General features: G+C 41.4%; 1 protein-coding gene across 4 annotated transcripts in view; it reads left to right on the top strand.

Annotated features, from left to right (window-relative positions):
- NCAM1 (neural cell adhesion molecule 1) overlaps window positions 1-23,751 on the top strand; it is a 397,179-nt gene that overhangs the window by 349,229 nt on the left and 24,199 nt on the right. For all 4 annotated transcript variants that reach the window (XM_088443021.1, XM_088443025.1, XM_088443022.1 and 1 more), the window contains exons 14-15: window positions 12,116-12,240; window positions 12,591-12,771. In XM_088443021.1, coding sequence (XP_088299147.1) covers window positions 12,116-12,240; window positions 12,591-12,771 — 306 coding nt within the window. The remainder of the gene's footprint in view (window positions 1-12,115; window positions 12,241-12,590; window positions 12,772-23,751) is intronic.

Below are 23,751 nucleotides of genomic sequence, written 5' to 3' on the forward strand. Positions count from 1 at the left end.
AGCAGGGTTTTGGTAAAGATTCTTTTTCCCATCTCCAAAGTAGAGCAGTCATTGATTAATAACAAGAAAGGTGTTGAAACCAACCCTTACGGGAGTTTTGCAAGTTCTGATCTGTGAGCAATATGGCTTCATCCTGACTACATGTAAAGGATAAGAAGATTCCTACAGTGGACTAAGATTTAAGATGTCTTCTTACAGTAAGGATGAAGTCAAGATGACATGAGTCTGTCTGAGGGTGAGCCAGAGGCTTTTGTTCTGTTCCCCGTATAACCGCGTAATATTCCCTTTATTTATAGGACTGGGTAAGATCATGTCTAGATAAGTCACACCTGGCTGTCAGCAAAGTCTGATGGATTCATGCTGTAATTACTGTACAATATGCATTAGAAATTATTATTCTGGGATGTATGCCATTTACAGCATTCCCAAAACATAATCCTATTAACAGTCGCTTTTAAGTCTTTTCTGTAAAAATAATAATATATTATTGTCATGCTGATGAGCAAGTTTTTGAGCAATTAATGAGAGGCTCACCTGTCAAATGTTATTAATAAAACCACAAACGTTTAGCTGAAAATGCAGCACTGGGTACATTTATAGCGGCGGAGAGTAAGCACCAATTTTACACCATCATGGGGTAAATATTTAGTAATAAATTAAAACACACATTTGGCTTTATGTATATATTATATAGGCATGTAAAAATCTGCAATGCCAGGCAGAACTTTTATACACTTATAAGGCATGGCATGCCTTTATGGTTAGCCAAGGGCAGGCTGTATTTCTTTGAAATTTTCCTCTAATTATTCTAATCACGCACACCTCTCTAAAATACAATAATAATAATTAGTAGTATATTAACTTTTATTTATAAGGCAGCACATAGTGTACGCAGCGACATACGAGGTGAGCATAGAAAACATTTCACAGGGTATCAGAGCAGATATACAATACACAATGGCAGACCATAGCATAAGTACATAGCATAAGTACCACACATTAATATCACATCACACAGTGGCAAGGACAGATAACAGGGGCAAGGGTAGGGGAACTTGCTGAAGCTAGCAAGAAGGTATTCTGGCTGTCCCCTCCAGGTGGGAAGTCCAGGAGGGCGAGGTACAGGCAGGTGGATGGTGCGGGGCGTGTTGTTGCAATTGCCTCATAGTGGCCCTGCCCCGCTATACAAAGCTGTGATTCTGTACATTGTGAAACATGGAGGCAGAGCTATTATGAAGTGATTTAGTGTGAATCACATCCTCAAGTTGCCCCGGACTTCTCACTTAACTCAGGAATAGATGTCAGTGGTGGATGGTCTCCGGGAGACTTATCTATTTTTCCTGATGTCTGGGAGAGCCATCCAAAATCTTGGGAGTTTCCCGGACGTTCCATTAGAGTAGGCTAATAAGATACAGTGGCAAATCACAGGTGGGAATCGATTCAGTACTCAGTGATCCTGTACCCAACATATAGGTGACCAGAGTCAGTGTCAATCAAGTGAAGGTAATAAGGACGAATAAGTGGGAGGAGGGCCCTGCATGTAAGACCTTACATACCTAAGAATAACAAGGGTTTGAGAGAACATTCCAGTCCATCTAAGATTCTTAATACAGGTTACAAACAACAGACACACAAACACTGATTTTTTTTATACAATCTGTTTTTTATTGGAAATAACAATAGTTCACAAAGTCACAAAAGCAGACAGTAACAAGAAAGGGAAGAACAGAGGGCTATTGAAAAACGTGCTTGACTAAGTACCAGTGGAAATAAACAATACCAGCATAATGCAAGTTTGAGTCTTTGTAAACTTCCATAGTAAGCATAAATGGAACACCCCCATGTTTAACATAACAGAATAAACTCGGCCGCAGACATTTCAAGCTAGAAACAAAATCAGTCTTTGCAAGGTTTGAACACTACAGCTTTCCTGTTCTTCCAGGAACCGTCCCTCCTGCTGACACCACTGAATATCCTAGTGAGTAGGGGGACTCCAGATGGGCTGTTTGCTGTGTGCATGTCATAGTATTCTATGATCATTTTATTCTTCTAACACTTTGATAAGTGAAAGGGTAGCAACTTTTTTTTTTTAAAGTTTTTTTAAAAAACAACAACAAATGTGTGAGATCATCTGAAGTGAAAGTAAATACTATATACAGTATATAGTGATTTACAGTGAAGTGGTGCTGCATGTATGACATGACTGCAATTAATGCACAGGCAATAAACTCCATAGCTAGAGAGGTAATTGGAATAGTTGGCACAATCAAGAGCTTGAGGGCTCCTGAATTAATCTGTTGCATGGAGTGGACTCTGGTCTGCATGCATTGCAGTGTTCTGCCTTGGTGTGTAGATGAAATATCTAATACATTAGGACTGAGGCCTGCAGCTTAATATGATTATTTTGCCCCCTCCCTGTTAGTGCATGTGTGTCCAGCATATTGTAAATGGACTGTTATTCATATTAATTTTGGCAGACCGATTTGTGTGCAATGTAATGCATGTGTGTACAGAAACCTTAGACTGCCCTTGATAGTTTATGTGCTAGTCTGGAAGTCCAGGCAACCATTAGCTGCCAGCAGTCTACGGGTGTGCCTCTCAGTGCTGTATTAAGAGCCACATAGGCCTGGGGTTGAAAATGTTTAAAGGCCTAAACAAAGGGGAGGAGCTATGACCAGTGCTGTGTAGGTGTGGCCAGAATCATGTGAGCGTGTACACCCCCTACACTATTAGCCCCACTATCTCCCTAAATATATAAAGATAGAAACATAATACATAATTTGGTGAGAAAACTAGAAATACAATTTTAATACTTCTGATTTCTGGACAACTGTGTGAACAGCAAGGCAGACGGTCATCATCATGCTGACATGATAATGGGCCTATTCTTATGTAGAGGCCTGGAGCTGTAGCTCCATCTGCCCCATTGTTGCCTGGTGCCCCCATTTACACTGGCAATGTCTAATGCCTGGGTTTGATGCATTCATCTACAGTGCAAAACTGGAAACGTACCTTGTCTCTTGGTGTTTGGGCTGATCAGCAGGATTAACCCGTGTTTGGCAAACTTTAATAGACATTTTTGTTCTACATAAGTGGAAATGTCTTTTACATATACAGTAGATTTTAGTGTTACTGGTAGCCCTACAATCTAAATAAATCTAGATAAAGGAAATTTAAATTAGATATGCCAACAACCTAAGCTGGTAATGAGGGAGATATTTTTCATGGAGTAAAGTAATGCAATGTGCACTGGTTGTGTGTCACAATCTTATAAATACTGTACGAATTATGACATGGGTCAAAGTAGAACTCATCACTTCATGTTAGTGTACAATACAGTCCTGGGTGGCCAAGGAGCAATACAGAGCCCAGTTCCTGGGGGCCAGTGTACAGTATTTTGACAGGTACCTGGTGATCAATGGTGACCTATAGATTACAGTCCCTTATGGTCACTGTACAATGCAGAGCCCATTCCTTGGTGGCCATTTGTCATTTATTTACTGCTACAATTGCTGCCATGAACTGCTATCGGCCTGTTATATTGGCTGATATTTACGTACTCCCTTTCTCCCCCAATGACCAAATTCCAGCAGGCAAATTGAGAACAATAATCTGTATATTATCAGATAATATTATAGCAGACTTATAGCATTCAAGTGCAGACTGAAAGCCCAACATATTATGCCGGCTAAGTTCAAGCAAGCATTCAAGGTCATTGCTGGGAGGAACAGTAATTTAAGGAAATTCTAATTCAAACAGCCATCTGTATAAGTCTGATAGACAGACAGACAGACAGACAGATAGATAGATAGATAGATAGATAGATAGATAGATAGATAGATAGATAGATAAATACATCTTATTTCTGTACATGTGAGCCTGTTTTTTGTTGTATTACATTTAGCACTCTAGGTAGATAACCGTGTGTGATATTGTAGATAAATAAATTAATTCTTGGGCATTCTACTGAGTGCTGGGTCAGTGTTCACCAATCACAGCATGGTTTGTCGTACTTCAATTCTACATCACTTCATCTCCTGTCACTGTGTCTTCAGAACGTCACACTTTCTTTATCATATCATTAGCAGGGGAAGCTTCTCATATTCTTGAGTAAAAATATATCATTTAAGGTTTTATGATGTATCAATTAACCTTTTCGGTTTCACAGTTTTCACCCCTTTAGGTGGAAGAAAAATGTCAACTTTATATTTTTCTGATTTATCTTCCTAGCATTATCTGGTATTTTTGTTACTGCTTATGTATATTTTAGTCAAATGCAGCGACGACGGCTTGATTGCAAGAGTCTTGGAATGTTGTGCCTAATATGCGGTTTTTCTGGCAATATTTATCCATGCCGATGATACCAGAAGTGCTAAACATAGGGGGAACCTGTGTTACATTTGAATTACAGTACCAGTCCAAAGAACACACAAATAATGCAGTCTCTACTTTTACAGGATGGAATGTATGTGCAGTCTCAGCACCAAGTTTGCAATAACAACTCTTTACTCTCTTAATTAATTTTAACTGTTTATCTTTCAGCTTTTCCGCGGCGCTGGGTCTTTAAACAGCAGAAATAACTGTGTCCTACTCTGTTTGTAACTAATGTAATTAGGCGTTTATCCCGCCATGTTTTCCAGCTGTAATTTATTTAAATATGTTTCCAGCTTTTGTTACCTAATGTTTTGTTTTATGTTACCTTCCCTTTATTTATCCCTTAAATGTTTATTTTCCCCTTCTCTCATCGTTTACATTCTTTTTATATTTTTCATGTGACCTCCCTCCACTTTCCTTTCAACCAATCATGTGCGTGCGTATCATGTGAATTGTCATGTGACTTGCATGGTGCTGCTGATGTCCTCCTCGCTGGTCAACAGAAGGTAACATTCTTTGTTCTGGTTGGTTTGTAGCAAGGTCGGGAGCATTGCACTTATCATGAACAGAATTAAATTAATCGTTTTTAGGCTCCCTCACACACACAAAACACAGGACAGAATTCTCAAGATTTCTGCCCTGATGCTAAAATACAGCCATGCACAATAATGATGTTCATTGAATAAACGGTAAAACTTTCTGTGGCAGGGCAGCTATTTAATGTGCCGTAGAATCTACGGCGGAGACAGGCAACCTGTGCATGCTGGGAGTTGTAGTTCCACAACAGCTGGAGACTCACCTGGTTGCCAAAGTAATAACTAACACTTTCTCTTTCAGATAACTCATCAACTACATAGTGGCTGATAGTTCCTCTGATCTATGCATTACTATGCATTATAATACGACATATTTATAAAAGCATTGCATTCTGACATTAAATACTGCACCGTATCACTAAATTTAATACAAATTCACCCTCCCAACAACCAAAGTGAATGCAATTTTATCTGTAATACAGAAAATTCCCCGGAGAACACTAGCAATTATAGATTATGTATGGATAAAATCTCACGCCTGGCAATATAAAGTATAGTTACAAGTTACAACAGGGTTGCAGTTAATAGCATGTTAAAGTGTACAGCTCACATGTTGAACCATTCACAAACGCCATAAGGAAACCATGTTTCATTGTCTACAGTGATTTACTACTCTGTGTAACTATCTGCCTTAAGAATCGGTGTGAATTTAATACCCCAATGCTATTTTTAACCATTACTCGAACCATTTTAAAACATTGCTCAAATTTATCATAGGCCTCCTGGCAAACATGACTGAGTAGGACAATTAACAGAGTATGGATGTTGAGGCACACTAATGTAATTAGCCTATGGCACAAGTAGTATCACTAATTCTAATAATGAATCAGTACTAATTCATGCATGCAAATGTCCCGTCCCATGTCCCAGAGACATTGTGAACACAAAGAACAAAGAAACCACCTGTTCTGTTTGGTTTGTCTCCAGTTTCCTTTACCCTCTGCTTTTAATTGAGTTATACTAGTTCAGTGCTGTCCAACTTCTAGCCCCATGACTAAACGTCTCACTCATCCGTCATGCACTACTTCCTTATTATACCTGTTTTGTGTCCTTATTTTATAAGGGATAGACATAGACACCCATGTTAGCAAACTGCAGTATTCATTGGTTTCTAGTGTTCTTCATCAATGAACAAAGGTTCTTATGAAAGGGAATTAGTTGGACCATCATTCAATTCCAAGCTTATCAGGGTCAAACATTCTTGTGAACAATATGAAAACACCTGTCTGAGACTACAATATGCAGTTATTTTGTACATTATCTGATACCCATCTGGGGAAAGTTGATCAGCACTGTACTAATAGACACAAATTATTCTTTCCCCCTTGATAATTTCCTGCTTACCAGAATCTGCTAATACGAGGCTAATAATAAAACTAAGCTCACTTCAGATTGTCCTGAAAACAAATTCTATATTGAGGTCTTATTCATCTGTCAAGGTGAATTCAACATGAAACAGCACATTGATTTAGATTGTAATAATTTGATTAAATGCTGTGTGATATGTGAGGCTAATAATTAATACAGTGCTATGGGGGAGATTTATCAAACCTTCTAAGAGGACAAGTGGGTAAGTTGACCATAGACCATAGAATGTACTATGTAGGTGATAGCTACAGTAGAATCTGGTTGATATGGGCAACACCTCCACTTGTCCCCTTTAGAATGTTTGATAAATCTCCCCTTAAAAGGAAGAAAAAAAAGCTATGCATTTAGTTAAGGTTGCAGGAAGCCATAGGTGTATTTATAATGGGTGTAGAGTCTACAGTACACACTGGCTCCTCCAGGGGGCGCCCCGCACTACACCCCTTGCACCCAAAGTATACTGACCTTGTTCCAGAATGCTGGTCCCTCCTCCTCTGCAGTGCCATCTCCCAGTGACATCTTCAGGAAGATGGCACTGCAGTGTGAAAGCAAAGACTCTATGCCAGGGGCTTTCAATGAGGACCCGCTTCCCGGAGCAGGGGAAGATGTGTGATTTTGGGTACGGAGGCACTGCTCTAAGGAGGGGGCCCGCTGCATACGGCCCATCTCGGGCATTAATATGAGCAAAGAAATAATGAGATCATGGAAATCACTATGTTTTTTTCCTAATGCATGATGCCTGAAGTTGCATGTCTACTGCTTATCAATAATAATCGACACTCGTCTGTTAACCTGGGTTCATTTCTCTTCACCATTTATATCATGTCTCAGAAATTGTCACCAGAATATCACAACAGCCTGTCAAATCCATCTCTATCACTAAACCACTTCTATAACGATTTTCTTTTCCTCAGTGGCTATGACAGATGTCTTTTCAACTGACTAATATTCCACTCTCTCCTCACTAATCTCTTTTATTATTAGCTGCATTCATCACTAACCTCTGCAGTTTTATTAGTTTGCTGTTTCTGTTTACAGACCAGTCATTTATTTCTTTTATGCTTTTGTTTTAGTTTTACTTTATGTTAAAATTGGCAGGTCCCGATCGTTGAAAAGCCTCCACGCACACAGCAGTGTAAATCCTTTTCTCTCCATGATAAAATATGCACACGTCTTCCGTCCTGGGAACGGCTCGCTAAAGCACCTATGTGGCCACTTATGAATTGGAGTTTATAAAAATGATGGGTTTAATCTCCGTAAAAGCAGCGGATTATGCGTTAAGGCTCTTATCAATATTTAGAGGCTATTCAGTGGCTTTTGTGTTTTAGAAAGTAAACTTGTAAAGGTTAACATTTCTAATAGTCATTTAAGAAAATGTGTGTAGTTGTCCAGGTTGGGAATAATAATAGATCCAAAATTATTTCTTTTTCAAAATGACCATTTAGAATATTGGTGTTACTCACTTAAATTTTTGTAAATAGCTGCTTGTATATTTTACAACTACCAGTATTTATTACTCTTGTGTGTTTGTCTTAATGCATTAATCATAATGATATGAGTATGTGCCATCATTCATACTGTATCAAAATGTGCAATTTTTTAATTTATACTGACATACCCTTTTTCATGGTGTATATAACTAACGTAGTAAACTAAACAGTATTGTACTAACGGGTTGGGTACGGAATGTCGGTGTCAGGATCCCGGCGGTCAACATCCCGATGCCAGCATTCTGACAGGGTTAGGATACCGGCACCTGTGGGTAGGTATCCTAACCCCTCCCCTACCTCTCTTTCCCCGAGTCCCCGCACCCTGAACCCAACCTCCCCCCTAGTGCCTAACCCTCCCTGCCTAGTACCTAACCTTAACCCCCCCCTGTCCCCTCACTACTTAATTTCGGGGTGCCGGCCTTAGGGATGCTGGTTCCGTGATCCTCACAAGTGTCGGGAAGCCTGGCACCAGTATTCTAAGCGACAGCATCCCATGTGCTGAGATTGTGACTACAGAATATGTTACATATACACAGTTCTGTCTTATGAATGGCAGAGGTTGGTCAGCTATTTGCAGTTTGCCTTTGACCTTTGCATTCATGTTATTTCAAGCCAGATCTGATTTATCAGAGGGTAAAAAGCAACAGGGCGTTTTTGCTTCACCCTAGCTATGTAGGGGTTACTGCTGGCAATAACCCTGCCAACAGGGTAGTTGCTAGGGTGTTTGGAGCCCCCCTGGAAACTGTAAATTTGCTACCTTTCTCCCATACTTTTTAAAGGGACAGCACATGCCGAAGGGGTGTGGTCTCACAAGGAAGGGGCATGGTCACACAATAGTACCCCCTATTCAAATTATGCCACACAGAAGCGCAATCTTCTTAACATTACGCTGCAAGTAGTGCCCCTGATTCATATTACACCACATCGTAGTGTCCCTTATTCACGTTATGATGCACAGTAATGCCCCTTATTCACGTTACATCACACAGAAGTTCCCCTTTATCATGTTTTGTCACAGTAGTGCCACTTATTCACATTACGTCACACAGTAGTGCCCCTTATACACATAATGCCACTCCATAGTAGTGCCCCGTATACACATAATGCCACAGTAGTAGTGTCCCTTATACACATGCCACAGTAGTAGTGCCCCTTATACCCCCAATTCAAATTATGCCACACAGAAGCACAATCTTATTCACATTACACTGCACGTAGTGCCCCTTATTCACTTTACAACACACAGTAGTGCCCTTATTCATAGTACGCCACACAGTATTGCCCTTATACACATGCCACAGTAGTAGTGCCCCTTATACACAATGCACACAGTAATGCCCCTTATACACATGATGTCCACAGTAGTGTCCCTTACACATAATGCCCACAGTAGTAGTGCCCCTTATACACATAATGCCCACAGTAGTGCCCCTTATACACATAATGTCTACAGTAGTAATGCCCCTTACATGTAATGCTGCTTACACAGAAATAGCACTGTATTTACCTGAATCCCCGCTCCTGTGCCTGCTGCTGTCCATCAGCTCCTCGCTCTTGGCATTATGGGAGAGATGTCATGACATCTCTCCCTACACACACTGTGGGAGCCGGAAGGCAGAGCTCAGGAGTGACTTCCAGGTTCCGGCTGCAGGGAAGGAGCTGCCGGACGCCCGCTGGTACAATATCTCAGCGGGCTCCCGGCAAATGGAAAAGGCAGAGACGCATCTCCAGCCCGGCGCCTCCCTGCATTGCAGATCCCACTTACCGCATTGCACCGGCCCTGCCTGCCAACATTAAGTATTACAACTTTTTCAATGAAAGTTTGCTTATGCTTTCACATGGGAGTGCTTAGTTATTTAGCAATTCTACTCTGTCAGTGCCACCTCTGGACTGACAATAATAATTAATTAAGAAATACATTTTATTATTAACCTGTTTTTCAGTAGGGCTCTTTTTTAAAAAGAATATGGCTATTCGCCCATCCCCGGTATATACAAATATTTTTCAGGGGCAGGGGGGATGGTAGATATCAGAAAATGATATATTAACCTAAGGTATATTTTTATATATAAAAACACATTTTTATTAATTTTTTTGTACAAAGCTTGTTTTCAGCTTCTAGTACCATGCATATGCCGAGATCAGACACATGCTCAGTAGGATGCAAGCTGTGCGCCAGTGTGATAAACAATAATTATTGCTCTCTGGATAATGTATGATGCAGCAACTTTATACTGCTCAGTTAAAACTGTTGCCAAGGCTGCACAAATAGCCTATGGGGGACCCCTAAGAAGCAGTCCCGAGGTTCCTCTTGGTGGCCCTAAGAATACTAAAACATCTAGTGCAAAGTCTTCCTGTATATACTGTGCACTACTTTGGACCTTGTCAGAGAGGTAGGAGATGGAGTAGGTACACACACTAGATCACAACACAATATTCCTATGTCAGTGATCAGCTCTTGTTGTAGTAATATGGATGGGATGGGCCGCCGGTCTCAATACCGACATCCGAATCCCGACAAGGGACTTAAGAATGGTGTCGAAATACCGACGCCTATCTTAATCCCGACGCCGGAATGAGACGCCCTTTGCGTTAGCCACCTCAGGTTTAGGGAGCGTAGTGGGGTTAGGTTTTCGGGGAGGTAAAGAGGTTAGGGATAGGCACCCCTAGTGGGGAGAGCTATGGTTAGGCACCCCCGGAGGGAGGTTAGGATTAGGTACCCCCCTGGGAGGTTTAGGGTGCGGTAAGGGGGGGGTTAGGTTAGGCACCCCCGAGGGGAGGTTAGGGTTAGGCACTAGGGGGGGAGGTTAGGGTTAGGCACCACTAAGAAAGGGTTAGGGGGTGGAGAAGGGTAGGGATAGGGTACTTACCTTCCGTGTCGGAATCTTCTCCCTTCGGGCTGCCAGCGTCGGGATATGAACCCTATTCAGCCGCCGGGACTTTATACCCATTCCATATGGATAATAAGACAACTCTACTTACAGATGAAAAGAGTGTATCAAACAAGCAGACTATCTAATGACATCCAATGGTCACTATACCTAAAATCTAAAATAAAGATGTTTTCCTGGAGCTAAATCACACATTTACTAATAGTTCAAAAAAATGAAATCAAGAATTGTCTGTTAGTACCATCGATGTTAATAGATTTTAATCAAATTTTAGCGTTTTAATTTGATCAAAATCGAATAAAATCGACGTTTAGTAAATATACCCCTTACTGTGACTCCTGAATGCCATTCTGCATAACAGGACTTTCTATGGTAATAAATAATACAAAGCCACTTTAATCTGGTAAAGTTAGCAACACAAAGAAAAGTTCCTAGCCCTGAAATAGTAACAAACAAAAGAACATTTTCCTTATATTTGAACTGTTTCCTTCTATACAGCCAGCTCCTGTGATTCTTCAAAGTCTACATCAAGAACTATGGAGCTCATTCAGAGTCGATCGTGAGCGCTAAGCGCTCACAACCGACTCGATGTTGCCCCACAGTGCATGCACACGACGGAGCCGGCTCCGTCGTGTGCATGCGCGAGACCCGGCTAACGACGGGCGCTCCATCTTTAGGGGTCTCGTAGCAGACGGGGCGAGCTGTCGATGTTGAGTGACAGCTCGCCCCGTTCGCTGGGCGGGCCGGGGGCGTGCCTGGCCAAACGGAGGCGTTCCAGTCGGAACGCTTGTCGTTTGGGGGCGGCACCACTGACATCATTGCTGATGTCAGTGGGGAACTTCCTGCTCAAACAGAGCAAGAAGCTCCCTGGGGCTTACGAGTGCCCAGACCCTACCCTAGGGTCTGGTCGTAAGCCCCGATGGTCGCGATGGTCTTGACCTTCGCGACCATTACCCATGTCAGTCGTTAGAGCTGTGGGTGTTAACCCACAGCTTAATGATCGACAAGGAGGCGGCCGTTCAGGATGCAAGCGGCCGCCCTGATTCAGAGCGACCACTTGCATCTAGCGACCGCCTCTGAATGAGGCCCGATGTGTAATAAAGTTTGTCATGATGCATTTTGTGCATTGTGTGCCTGATTAAACGTACATGGGAAACACAGTGCATTAGTGCTAAGATACATTGATGAAGCTGTAGTGGCAGAAGCTCTCATTTTGCTCCCATTTATACTAATTCAAGTAATAATTCCAGTACTGGGCTTTAATTGCAATTGCCAGTGGTCTTGGTTGGCTTACTGTTCTTGTCATGGTGTTAAGTGAATTATATAATCACTGTACAGCGTTGCTTAATATGGTGGCTCCATATACATAAATGATTATAATAATGTTATGTCTTTTCAGGGGAACCAAGTGCGCCAAAGTTGTCAGGCCGCGTTGGAGATGATGGAAACTCATTTAGAGTCTACCTGATTAAGCAAGATGATGGTGGATCTCCTATCCGACATTACCTGTACCGGTACAAACCTGTAAGTCTCTATCATTCAGGTATTTATTTAGTGAATGATCTAATAATTGTCCATATATTTTGCCTATTTAATTACCAATTATCAAAGCTGCTCAATCTCTGTCTCAACCCATTTATTGTCTGTGAATTATTTACATATCAAAACTGATAAGGTACGACACCTCACACATACTGTATGTCATTGGAAAGTATCAAAAACAGCCCAGTCACATGTTTTGTTCATCCACATCCCTGATACGCACAGGATAAATGTATGTGTCGGTGCTTTTTGATTACTTTCACTCACCTGTAAGTATATAAATCATATGATATATCTGAGACCTAAAATATCAACCTTTGATTCTTCTTTAGAAAAATTCTGTGGACTGGAAGCCAGAAATTAAGATCGCATCAGAAAGTGACCACATCATGCTGCGATCACTGGAGTGGAATGCCGAGTACGAGGTTATTGTGGTGGCTGAGAACCAACAGGGGAAGTCAAAATCGGCTTCTCTGAATTTTAGGACCACAACCAAGCCCACAGTCATTCCAGGTACTATTCATATCTTGCACATTGTCCCCCATTCTGCTTAACCATTAACGCCAGAGTGCTGCTTATTTCCTAACGTGCTTGAACATGCCCCTGACCAGCTGCTTGCTTACAGCCTACCACCATAACTGGTCTTGCATGCACGGCTTGTGTTGTGCCTGTACTGTGCCATGAATCAGAGCGTGAGATGGAGTATGCTGAATGCAATTACACTGTAACTTTTTCTACAGAATTTAAAAAATATATATATAGTGACATTAAGGTACTTGGGGATTTTGTAAATGCTAAGAAATAGGTAAAGTCACTGCTTCCTGTCCCTCCGATCATTGCTTTATTTCACATTATGCAATGCATTATTGGTAAAGCTTCATGACTGGCAGTAAATGTAACTCTTGCTAGGTTACAGTTCCATTCCTCTAATGGACCACTGGTACAGCCTAAATAATGTGGGGCAGTTGGGTCAGCCGAGAAATTACCTAAATGACAGCTACTTTTACAGAGTTTAAGCTAATGGACTTATAAGTGTTCTAAGATATCCATTTTGGTGCTCCACAATTACAATATTAAGGCCATTGGCATGCTAGGAAATAGAGGATTTAGCTGTGCCTGTGCTCTATAATGTTTTAGGATACAGTCATGCAAGTGAAGTGAGCTATCGGTAAGTATATGTGAGGTTAGACCAAGCCAGGTCCGAGTATAAACATAAATGTATTGATATAGCTTGTCTATCAGATGGAGCTGAGAGATGTGTCTGTGTGTGTCAGACCCTCCAACATGACCCCTTCCACCAGCTCCAAAGTTTTCTGCTCCTGGACGTCCTACTGAATTTATGATTGGCGTCACCTGTGATAAAAACTCTTCTCTTCAATTAGTCAGTTCAACCCAGGTGATAGCAATCATAAATTCAGTGGGAAGTCCAGGAGTAGACAATTGTGTACCTGGCGGAAGGGGTCATGTTGGAGGGTCTGCTATGTGTGGGGGGGGGGATAGAAAGGTGGTAGCACAAATTGCCCATGGCTGCCAGTTCCAAAGATGGCATGACCACACCTTTAACGGCATGCAGCTTTTCCAGTGGGTCGCAGTATTCGCAGAGAGGCATGGCCAAGCCTCCTCTAGTACTGGGGCCCAACCGATCCTGTGTATATCCTCTCTCAATAAGTCTGGATCATTGAGAAGGTAAATAACCCCTTGTGTGGTTTCCTTATTACCTAGGCTTAATAAATTGTATGTGCCCTCCCAATGCACCATGTACCACACTACACCTATCTATTTCCTATAGTTGGAGGCATTCTAGACCTCAGAGATTGCTTTCCTCCATAGGACTCTTCATTGCTGACACAGTTACCCCTGACTGCCTCCCCATTCCACCACCCTCCACACAAAAGCACATGACTACAAATCAGCAAAGATATCCCAAGCGTGCATGCCATATTACCCATCACCTCCCCAGTGACTGTGGCCTGGAGCGTCAGCACCACCTACTGGCAAATTAACTTTTCACAGTACCAGTAATTTAATTATCTGTTCAGCGGTAGGTAAAGTTGCAACATGATCTAGAGTCTTCCCCTCCTTAAAGTTATGATCAATCCGATTAAAATTTTATCCTGTAGTGGAGGGAAGAGGCGTTCAAATGCAGTCCGATTACAGTAAGGGCACAATCATCTAGTTGTGAACTGAGCCAGCCACGCACATAGGGCTCTATTTACTACAATCCGCATATTGAATGCGGATTGTAGTGTGATATTAACGAGTGAATTCACATTGCGAATTCAGGCAATATCACAGGGATTTACTATAAATCCCTTGCAGGGACAGAGCTTGCGATAAAGCTCTGTCCCTGCGGATCCCATCCGCACTCTAGACGCGGTATTTTCGGAAAAAATACCGCGACTAAGAGCCCGCGCATGCGCCGACCGACCACCGCTACTACCCCCCCACCAACGCTAAGCCCCGCCCCCGGTGCTAAGCCCCGCCCCCGCGATCGCGGACCCTCGCTACCCCCCCCTCCCCCCCCCCCCCCGCGACCCCCCCTCCCTTCATTACACTTACCTGCATCCTCCTGGCCTCCGGTGATCTTCTCCGGGCTTCCCGATCAGGTGATCTCCCATACTGCACTGGGACCCGATCACCTGATGACCGGGCCCCAGTGCACTGTGGGAGACCAGCTGACCGGAGAGGAGCCATCACCGGAGGCCCGATCACCGGTCCCTGGATTCAGGTAAGGAAAAAAAAATGTTTATTTTTTTTTTTTTTTTTTTACAGTAATCAGCTTGCGGTCTACTTAGACCACATAGCTGATTACTGGTACCGGCTCCCGCCTCTGCTCTCCCCGTTAGAGCAGAGTGGGAGCCCGGTAACCGGGGGAGACCCTGGATAACGCCACCTCCAGGGCTTCCCCCGGTATTTTTTTACAATTTATTTTTAGTAACTTGCACACAGATCACATTTCCCATTACAATTATGGGAAATGCGATCTGCTTTACTAAAAATAAGTGATACTGGGGGTTGGAGTAGAATTTTACTAATTCTACTCCAATTGCCCTGTAATAACTACAGGTGAAACTAAAATAATGTGAAAAGGGTGTGAAAACACCCTTTTTCACTTTATTTTAGTAAAAATAATGTTAATAAATAGAGCCCATAGACACAGATACACCTATCAGTGCCATGTCTCCTGCGATTGCAAATAAGCACTTACGCTGATGACAGCTGTCAGTACTTCTGATTTCAGATTTTATTTAATTCAAACTTAAAATGTATTTTTCTTTTTTACTATAAAAATGTTACAGGCAAGCACCCTGCTATGTACAGAATACAGATGCATGGTGCATCTTTTAGACGTTCCGTGCACCGCCGTGCTTCTGGGCGCTGGCTGGCCCTGCCCCCTATGTGCGACACCATGCATAAAGGGAGAGGGGCCGGCGCAGGGTGCGTTACAGCCCTGTTTCAGCACTGATATAAACATTTTAAGACAAGATTTAATACAGAAATCATGTCTAAAAGCATCTGAAATCGGATGTGATTTTCTACTGCTAAATGGGTAGCCCTATCTGTTGCTGTGGCTGGCAGGGGAGTGCTTCATTTCCCTGGTGCTGACATCTCTTGTGTTGAGTGTACTGATTGGACTTTGGCTGCATTCATTTAATTAGTGCGCTTAACACAAGAGGCTGTGAAATGAGCAATAGTGAATGTCTCCCAGAGGTTAATACTAAATTATTTATATTTGCTGTTTCATTTTCTAAATGCATTTCCAGTATATAGGTCAGGGCTTTATATAATAATCAATTTGCCCATGAGAAAACTGATGCTTGATAGTTTCTTTTGACAGACAAGCTGAAACTTATTTCAAGTCTTGTAAAATCCTTATGGCCATTGCCATCAACACATATACAGAATTGATTAGTTAGTGGGAAAGGTTAGGATAAATATAGACAAGCTTTGAAAACAGGAAATACAGAATAACTTGGGCCCTGTAGGATAATAATAAATGGGTTATGTCACATCCAATTTACAGGGAATGTGTCCATGACACATTTAATGTAACGGACGGGTCTTTTACTCACTAATGCATCTGAGCTACATATAGAATAAGAGCTGTCTCCCATATTTATACATGCAAATGGAACATAATAAAAGGACAGACCTTATTACTCACCAATGAAGAGCCACATGTAAAAAAAAGAATGTCCGGTAATTAATGGGTGTAATAAATTGATTTTATTTTAATTATTTATTTATTTATTTTTTTAAACACATCAGATATATTATCATGGACAATTCTCCTATAAAAACATTTTCACTAGTTCAGACATTAAAATGATAAAAAAAAAATGATAAAAAAAAACATTTAAAAAAAAATTGTAAGAAGTCATATTTAAATCGAAGTATCGATAAAGATATGATAAAGTTTTGTTTTTTTTAAAGAGAGAACAAAACAAATATAATAAATAAAAAATGATCAAATAATCTCCTAATGTTACTGTTAAATGCGATGCGTTTCACGACATTCTTACACTTCCGCAGGCAGTGGATGAATGAGTCTAGGGGTTTTGTTGGGACCCACCATTATCTTCAGGCTGCAGTTCAGGGTACCCATTGGCACCATTTATATTTCCTTTAAGATCTGAAAACAGGCTTACTCATGCAGAGATTGTGAACTGAGCATAAAAAAGATCACAACCATCTCAAGTAAAGACAGAACAATGAAAAAGATTTCACATTAATTCATATAACTGTTTTTAACTGTATCTTGCACTGTCGGAATGTGTAAAAATCAATAAGTGCACACTGTACCCATCTGTACAACATTGGCTGTATCCAGCACTGAGCTTTGCAGCGTAGTTTGTGATCATATTAGAATCTAAAGGTGCCTACACACTAGACGACTTGCAAATATGTGATGTCGTCAATGTTTTCCCTTGATCTCCCCGGCAACTCCCCAGCACTCCTGGACATACATTATTGTGCTTTAAACTGTGCAATCTGTCCAACAACCTGTCGTAAGTTCTTAACGATTTCCAGTGCGTCGGTAACGAGATTGCCAGATCTTACTGCATGTACTGTAGGTAAGATCTCAGCATACGACAAACGATGCACAGGACCGCGCATCAGGATCGTCGTTATTGTTCAGGGACACTACATGATTTGCACAATTTGTCGTTCCGATGCGTCGGAATCGGCCAAATCATGCAAAAAATCGTCTAGTGTGTGCGCACTTTAAGTAAAATAAATAGATACCACGGATTATCAAGATGTTATGACAGTCTTCACTCAAGGATCTCGGGTTTTGTATTTCTGCATCGAATGATATTCAATTATTGCTGAGTCAAGATTGTTATGAGTGTCAGAGTATATTAAGTGTTTGGGTTTGAAGCAACAGTATGAAAGGATCATCAGAAGAATTAAATTCATATTAGAAAGTGTTTGCATTGCTTAGTATTATTATTAGTATTATTATTATTCACTGTCATTTGAATAAAAATTGCACAATTGTTCTTCATCCCGTCACCCATCGCTTTGGGAAAATATCTTTTTTGTAGATAATTGTTTCAATTAAATAAATATGGGCCCCATTTATCAATGGGACAACAACTTTATCACTCGCTAAATATTTCAATATGCTCCTTTCAATATTTAACAAACAGCGGTAACCTAATATTATCACTGTTTGTCACTTACGCCATCTATAGATAGTGAGGGCGATACCATCCCCACTGCCAGCAATGGGGACCCAGCAACAGCCTCTCTGGCTTCAGCGAAGCCATCAAAACACTGCCGGGTGAAACTGTCAGCACATTAACAGACTGACCGTTGTGCCTGCGCATTACACAGAAGCCCGTCGCTGGCAACGTTATGCTGCCCATCCATTTAACGATGCGGAGGACGACGGCACGATTACGACGCCGTCGTCTCCTGCGGGGTGAACTGCATACACTGAACGTTCAGATGTCCAGTGTATGCAGATCAATCTTCCCCCGAACATGGCAACCTGACGGCGGTCGTCTGGTTGACCGTCTTGTTCGGGTGATGATTGATGTTGATCTGCGGGTGCGTGCATCGCTGGTCGTTTTTAACCTTTTACTGCCCGATATGTGGGTGATTACCAAGCGATAACGACCATCGTTATCGCTCCATCGCTAGGTATAATCGCCTAGTGGATGGGCAGCATTAGGCTGCCAGAAGCTGAGCAGAGGATGGCACCGATGAAGGGGACGTTTCTAGACCTCGCTGGTGCGGTAAGTACTGCTGAATACCAGTGACATATTTGTTAGTATCACTGCAATACTAAAGGAAATGTGCTACTGGTATTAACATTCCTTAAGAATAGGGGATCATCTAATTCAGGTTTCCCTACTCGTATTAATAAATACGTATAAATGAGAAAATGCCCTGTCTGTAAAATTATGTTTAAAAAAAGAAATAGAAAGAGGTGTATGTTTAATAGGAGGAACACGATTGGTTTTGGCAGAAGTAAGTTTGGAGAATGGACATGGTCACCTGTAGGATTGCTGGCTGAAAGTAGATTTTAAACATGGACATTTTCTTTCACTTTTGGTTTTAAAGACTGTTATTCAGTTTGTTTGCAATGTATATGCTTCATTTGTCATTGTCTGGTTATGCCTGCTAGCAAAACCAGAGTACATTTGTGCCTGCAATCTCTGTCTACACTTTAGAAAACATTGTGAGTGGCACGTAAATTATTCAGGCAAGTAGTTGCCCTGTTATTTTCAATATATTTTTATTTTGAAATAGTGATTGTAATTGCAGAGGGATTACTGTAGTTCTGCTTCATATTTCTGAGTGAGAATAGCCATATTATTACACACAATGAACATGTAGTCTCTAAAACAGCACAGCACTATTATTTACATTGTCATAAATGAACAATGACTGCATCCATTATTATTACTTCCGTAAACAAAAACAACGGCACAATTTTTGAACTAGGAATTTCTGCAATGATTTGGCAACTAAAATCTAATATAGCATCCATCCTAATCTACATAATAATAGTATAATGCTGTCCCGCTTCCTCACTGCGCAAACACCAATGGCTCCCACTGTGAGGGTTTCAGCACGGCCTTAGGAGCGGTGGACCGGCCGTGCAAAGTATAGGAGCCCAGTAGGAGTCAGGATGGAGCTGTGACGTGGGGGGGTTAGAGGAGGACAGCAGCTAATGAGTGGAGCCAGCCAAAGGGGGGTGGAGCTGAGCAGAGGCAGAGATTGAGGCTACTCGGCATATGCCGGGTCCATTAAACTAGCTAGATAATAATTGCAGCTGTTTAATTATTAAGAACAGTAAACGAGTATATATTATTTAATTTCATTTTAATGTAATGATTTTAATACAATTACCATTTTAAAGAGGACAATACCTAGAAAATGCATTAAAAGTTTAAAAAAAAATTCCCTATGCTGGCGGCACTTCATCTTTTGTAAATTCCGCTGCAGTCATGCCAATCAGTGACCCAAGAGAGCATGGAGGTGGTAAACCATCTGTAAAGTAACATTCTCCTGCCCCCTGGTGGATGGCAGTCTCCTACAAGTCAGACCTGGACAGTTACATTTTACTTGCTCTGCTATTTTGGGTTGGTTCCTAATGAATGTGAACTATATGCAGTCAGTTTTTTCGACGTTGATATTGAAATTCATAATGTTGACACCAGAAGGTCGACAGTCATATGAAATTTCGACATTAGGGTTTGGGTTAGCATTAGGGATAGACTTTCCTTAAAAACACACTGTCGACAATCTGACCATGTCAACATTTTATCAGTGTTCACATGCTGAATGCCGACATGTCTGCTGTTGACATCATGACCATGTCGACATTCTCATGTTGAGATTATGAATGTCGATCTAATATCCTGAATACATATGTCCACCTGCTTCTCAGAAGCTAAAGATTGCTCTTCCATTTGTCTGACTGGGTCCTGACTTCTACAGAATGTTCAGTATGTATTCCACCTAGCAGGAAATAGTCCTCGAACATTACACATGCTCTGTGGATATTAATAAAATGTAGAACAGTGATATACATAACCAGCAGTTGCTCCTACCCTCATGCACACGAGGGGGACCGCCATTGCTGGTCCTGCCAGCTGGGTCCCGACGCCTGCAATGATGCCATGCATGCCAATAACACCGGCTTCTAGGGACTGCATTGGCTGCAGCCCCTTAAAGTCGTGCAGGGCTGGGCTGCCTCTCCTATGTGTGACTGGCAGGTAGCACTTCCAATGGGGGAAGCCACTGTCAGTCACAGTGTAGTCACGGACTATAACTAGCTAACTGTAGTGGTGGAATTTACTGGGGGGGGGGGACTGCAGCTCCTAGGTAAAGTCTGCCACTGCACATAACAACATGATAATCACTGATGCAGCAATGTTTAACACCTTTAAACGTTGTGTCACAACAGTTGTCAGATTTATCCATTGAGCTAGACACTAATTCACATTGGTTACAGTTGGGCATCTTTTTTCACCCATACTCTTTGCGCTGGTGTCTTGCGCTTGCTTAATGTACGACTTATATCTCTAATTTGCTGCTAACGCCTTCTGCTTCCCGGGCTTGCCTCAGTATTAATGCACCTTCTTTAACAGCCGCCATCTTTTATTTTTTTTCTTGTTTGGCTAAGCTGAGTTGACCTTTTTTTCTTCTGTATTTGTGACCTGTTTATTTTCTTATCTGTTTTCTTTCTCTTTCTTTTTCCTTCCTCTCTTTCCCACGATTTATCCCACCTCCTTCCTCTGTCCCTAAATTCTCCCGACTGTTTTTTTTTGTGTCACCTCAACCGCCCCTGGACATCCATTCTTCTACATGCACCAAATATTCTCGCCAACAACCATCCCTGGACTCATTGCATCAGCAACCAATACCGGGAGCTGTACTGTGTCATCCGCCTCCGCAGCTTCACTTGCCTTATTTGTGACTGTACTTTTCTCTTAGGCTAAATTTTTGTTTTGCTCCTGTAGATGTTTCTCTGTCCTAGAGAGAAGCGATCATCCAAGCAATCCATGCCATGTGTCTGATTTTTGTGTTATTTTTAAGTTTTGACAATTTGGGAATAAGCTCATGTCTAACACATACCTTCCACGAAAAGAGGAAGGTGCTCCTTTGGTTAATGGGCGGGATGCACCAATGCCAGAGATGCAGTCAAATCCCAGAAAATGCTGATTTCGGGGGTCTGAGCGCATTTCTTATACGCACCAAGCTCCGGATTACGATACGTTCCAGGGCTTGGATGCAGTGGGCATCGCCATCTTTAGATGGAGTTGCCGAATAGAAACCTATGGGCTTCTATTCCTGGCACCCCCCGGGAGGAATCCAATCGGATATTAATGGATTAATATTAACAGATTTGGTTGGATTATATAAATAATATAACTAGGGATGGAGCAAGTGTAAGTGGGGTTTCAGTGAAAGTGGTTAAAAAATTATGGATGTGACACTGGAGGAGATTTATCAAAGCTTTGAGAGAGATATAGTACCAACCAATCAGCTCCTGTTATTTTTCAAACACAGCCTGTAACATGATAGTTAGAAGCTGATTGGTCAGTACTTTGTCTTTCTCCAAGCTTTGATAACTACCCCCACAAGCTTTTAACCTATTTTGTTTTAGGTTAACCACTTAGGCAAACTGTCACATCGGAAGCAGATCATGATGTGGCCCCATCATCTAACCACATTGTAAGCAGCATGTTGTGCTCTGAACCAATTCAATAGGAACTAATGACATCACCGAGGAAGAATAACCTTTACACCCCATACCTCTGTGATCAATTATTCCCTTGTGATCTGATTACATTGAATAATGCTTCAGCCCAGAAAATGCTTCTCTCCAATGTGTGTGTAGATGGTTGGTGCACTTTAATTAATATTATTATTTACATGGAATGTGAAACTGGTAATGTTTTAGGTCTTATCTATCCGTTTCCTTTGCATAATGTGAAAATACAACGCAATTACATTATGCGTCTACATATTATTATTAACACAATTCATGTAAGCCGAAAAAGTTTTGGTGTAATGAAAACATTATACTAATGTTTTGTTTTTTTCAATTATTATTATTGTTTATGAATCAGATCTGTTGATCTGGTTTGTTACCTTCATTGCAGTGGTATGCTTAAAGTGATTTAATGATATGGTGGTAAACAGGTCTCTGGAGAAGTATATTTATTTTAATTGCATTAGAAAGGGTATTCCACCCCATGAAACTGTCTCTAGAAGAATTTAGTCAGTCTGCTGAGGGAACGATAGAGATCCATTTAATCTGATATGACAGATATGTGGTAGACCTCATAAAATAGAGAAATGATGTGTCTTGTTGATACTACAGATGTGTCCTTGCACATTTTTTACAGTCGCGCCAAAAAGCCCCTGTTGGCCTACCAGGTCCCGTGACTGTGCAAGTACTGGGCATCTTTTTTTGCCTGAAATGTGTCTAAGTCACAATGCGATGGGACTATGACGCACCAGCAGACTGGTCTGATTACTTTTTTATGCGACAGTTGTATATCTGTGTGCGACTGAGTCCCTGAATCTGTATACAAAGTCCTACAACGTAGCGGCCGCAGCTATTTTCATTCCAAGTTCCGTTGTGCTTCATATACAGACTCAGGTGCACACAGAGTGTGCGTCACATACATCGCATGGTGACTTAGACACATTTTCTGTAAAAAAAGACACACTCACTCACGCCAGACAAGTCTCGCGTTGTGGCGTATTGAGGCTAGATGTATGAGGACACATCTATTGCTATACATTTCATAAACAGAATTAATAAAATATCAGTAATTTGCTGACACCAATCAAATAGCTTTGGATTAATGGTTGTCAACATAATCAGTGTTACAATAATCAGTGATATTAAAGAAGTTGGCATCCCTCTTTGAGTTCTGCTTCCACTCTACAACCAAAGAGGTCCTAGTATCATTTTACAGCATGTACTATATGGTAGCTAGAATCTGATTGGTTGGGCAACAGGTCAACTTGTCCTCTTGATAAATCTCTCCCCATGTACTGTACCAAAGAGACATCCATATTATGTTTCCTACAATTGTCTCATAATTTTTCTCTGAGAGTGTACCTGCACTTATCAAAAGCTGCCGTTTTGTTATAAAATTAAGTCTATCCCTTCAGCAGGTAGCAGTGACTTAACTGTAGCATGGTGAGCTGAATCTTTACAGATATTGGGGCCTATTCATCAACACTAAAATAATGGTTTTAAGGACATTTTCCTTAATTACCTTTATTTTAGTATTCATTAACACACTTAACGCAGGAGATACCACTGATATCTCCTGGTTAAGTCTGTCTTCTGCGTTAATTTCCAGGAAATTAGGCTAGTCATCAAATTCTGAAAATTATGTATTTTTGGAATTTGATGGCGTTACTATACACCACTCTCAGGTGGCGTATAGCGGGATAAACTTACCTGCTTTCAGCTAGGCAGGTCCTCCTCGGCTCCCTCCGTCGCTCCCG

This window comes from Taudactylus pleione, unplaced genomic scaffold (genome assembly GCF_031769625.1).
Source record: "Taudactylus pleione unplaced genomic scaffold, aTauple2 ptg000322l, whole genome shotgun sequence".
Classification (NCBI taxonomy): domain Eukaryota; kingdom Metazoa; phylum Chordata; class Amphibia; order Anura; family Myobatrachidae; genus Taudactylus; species Taudactylus pleione.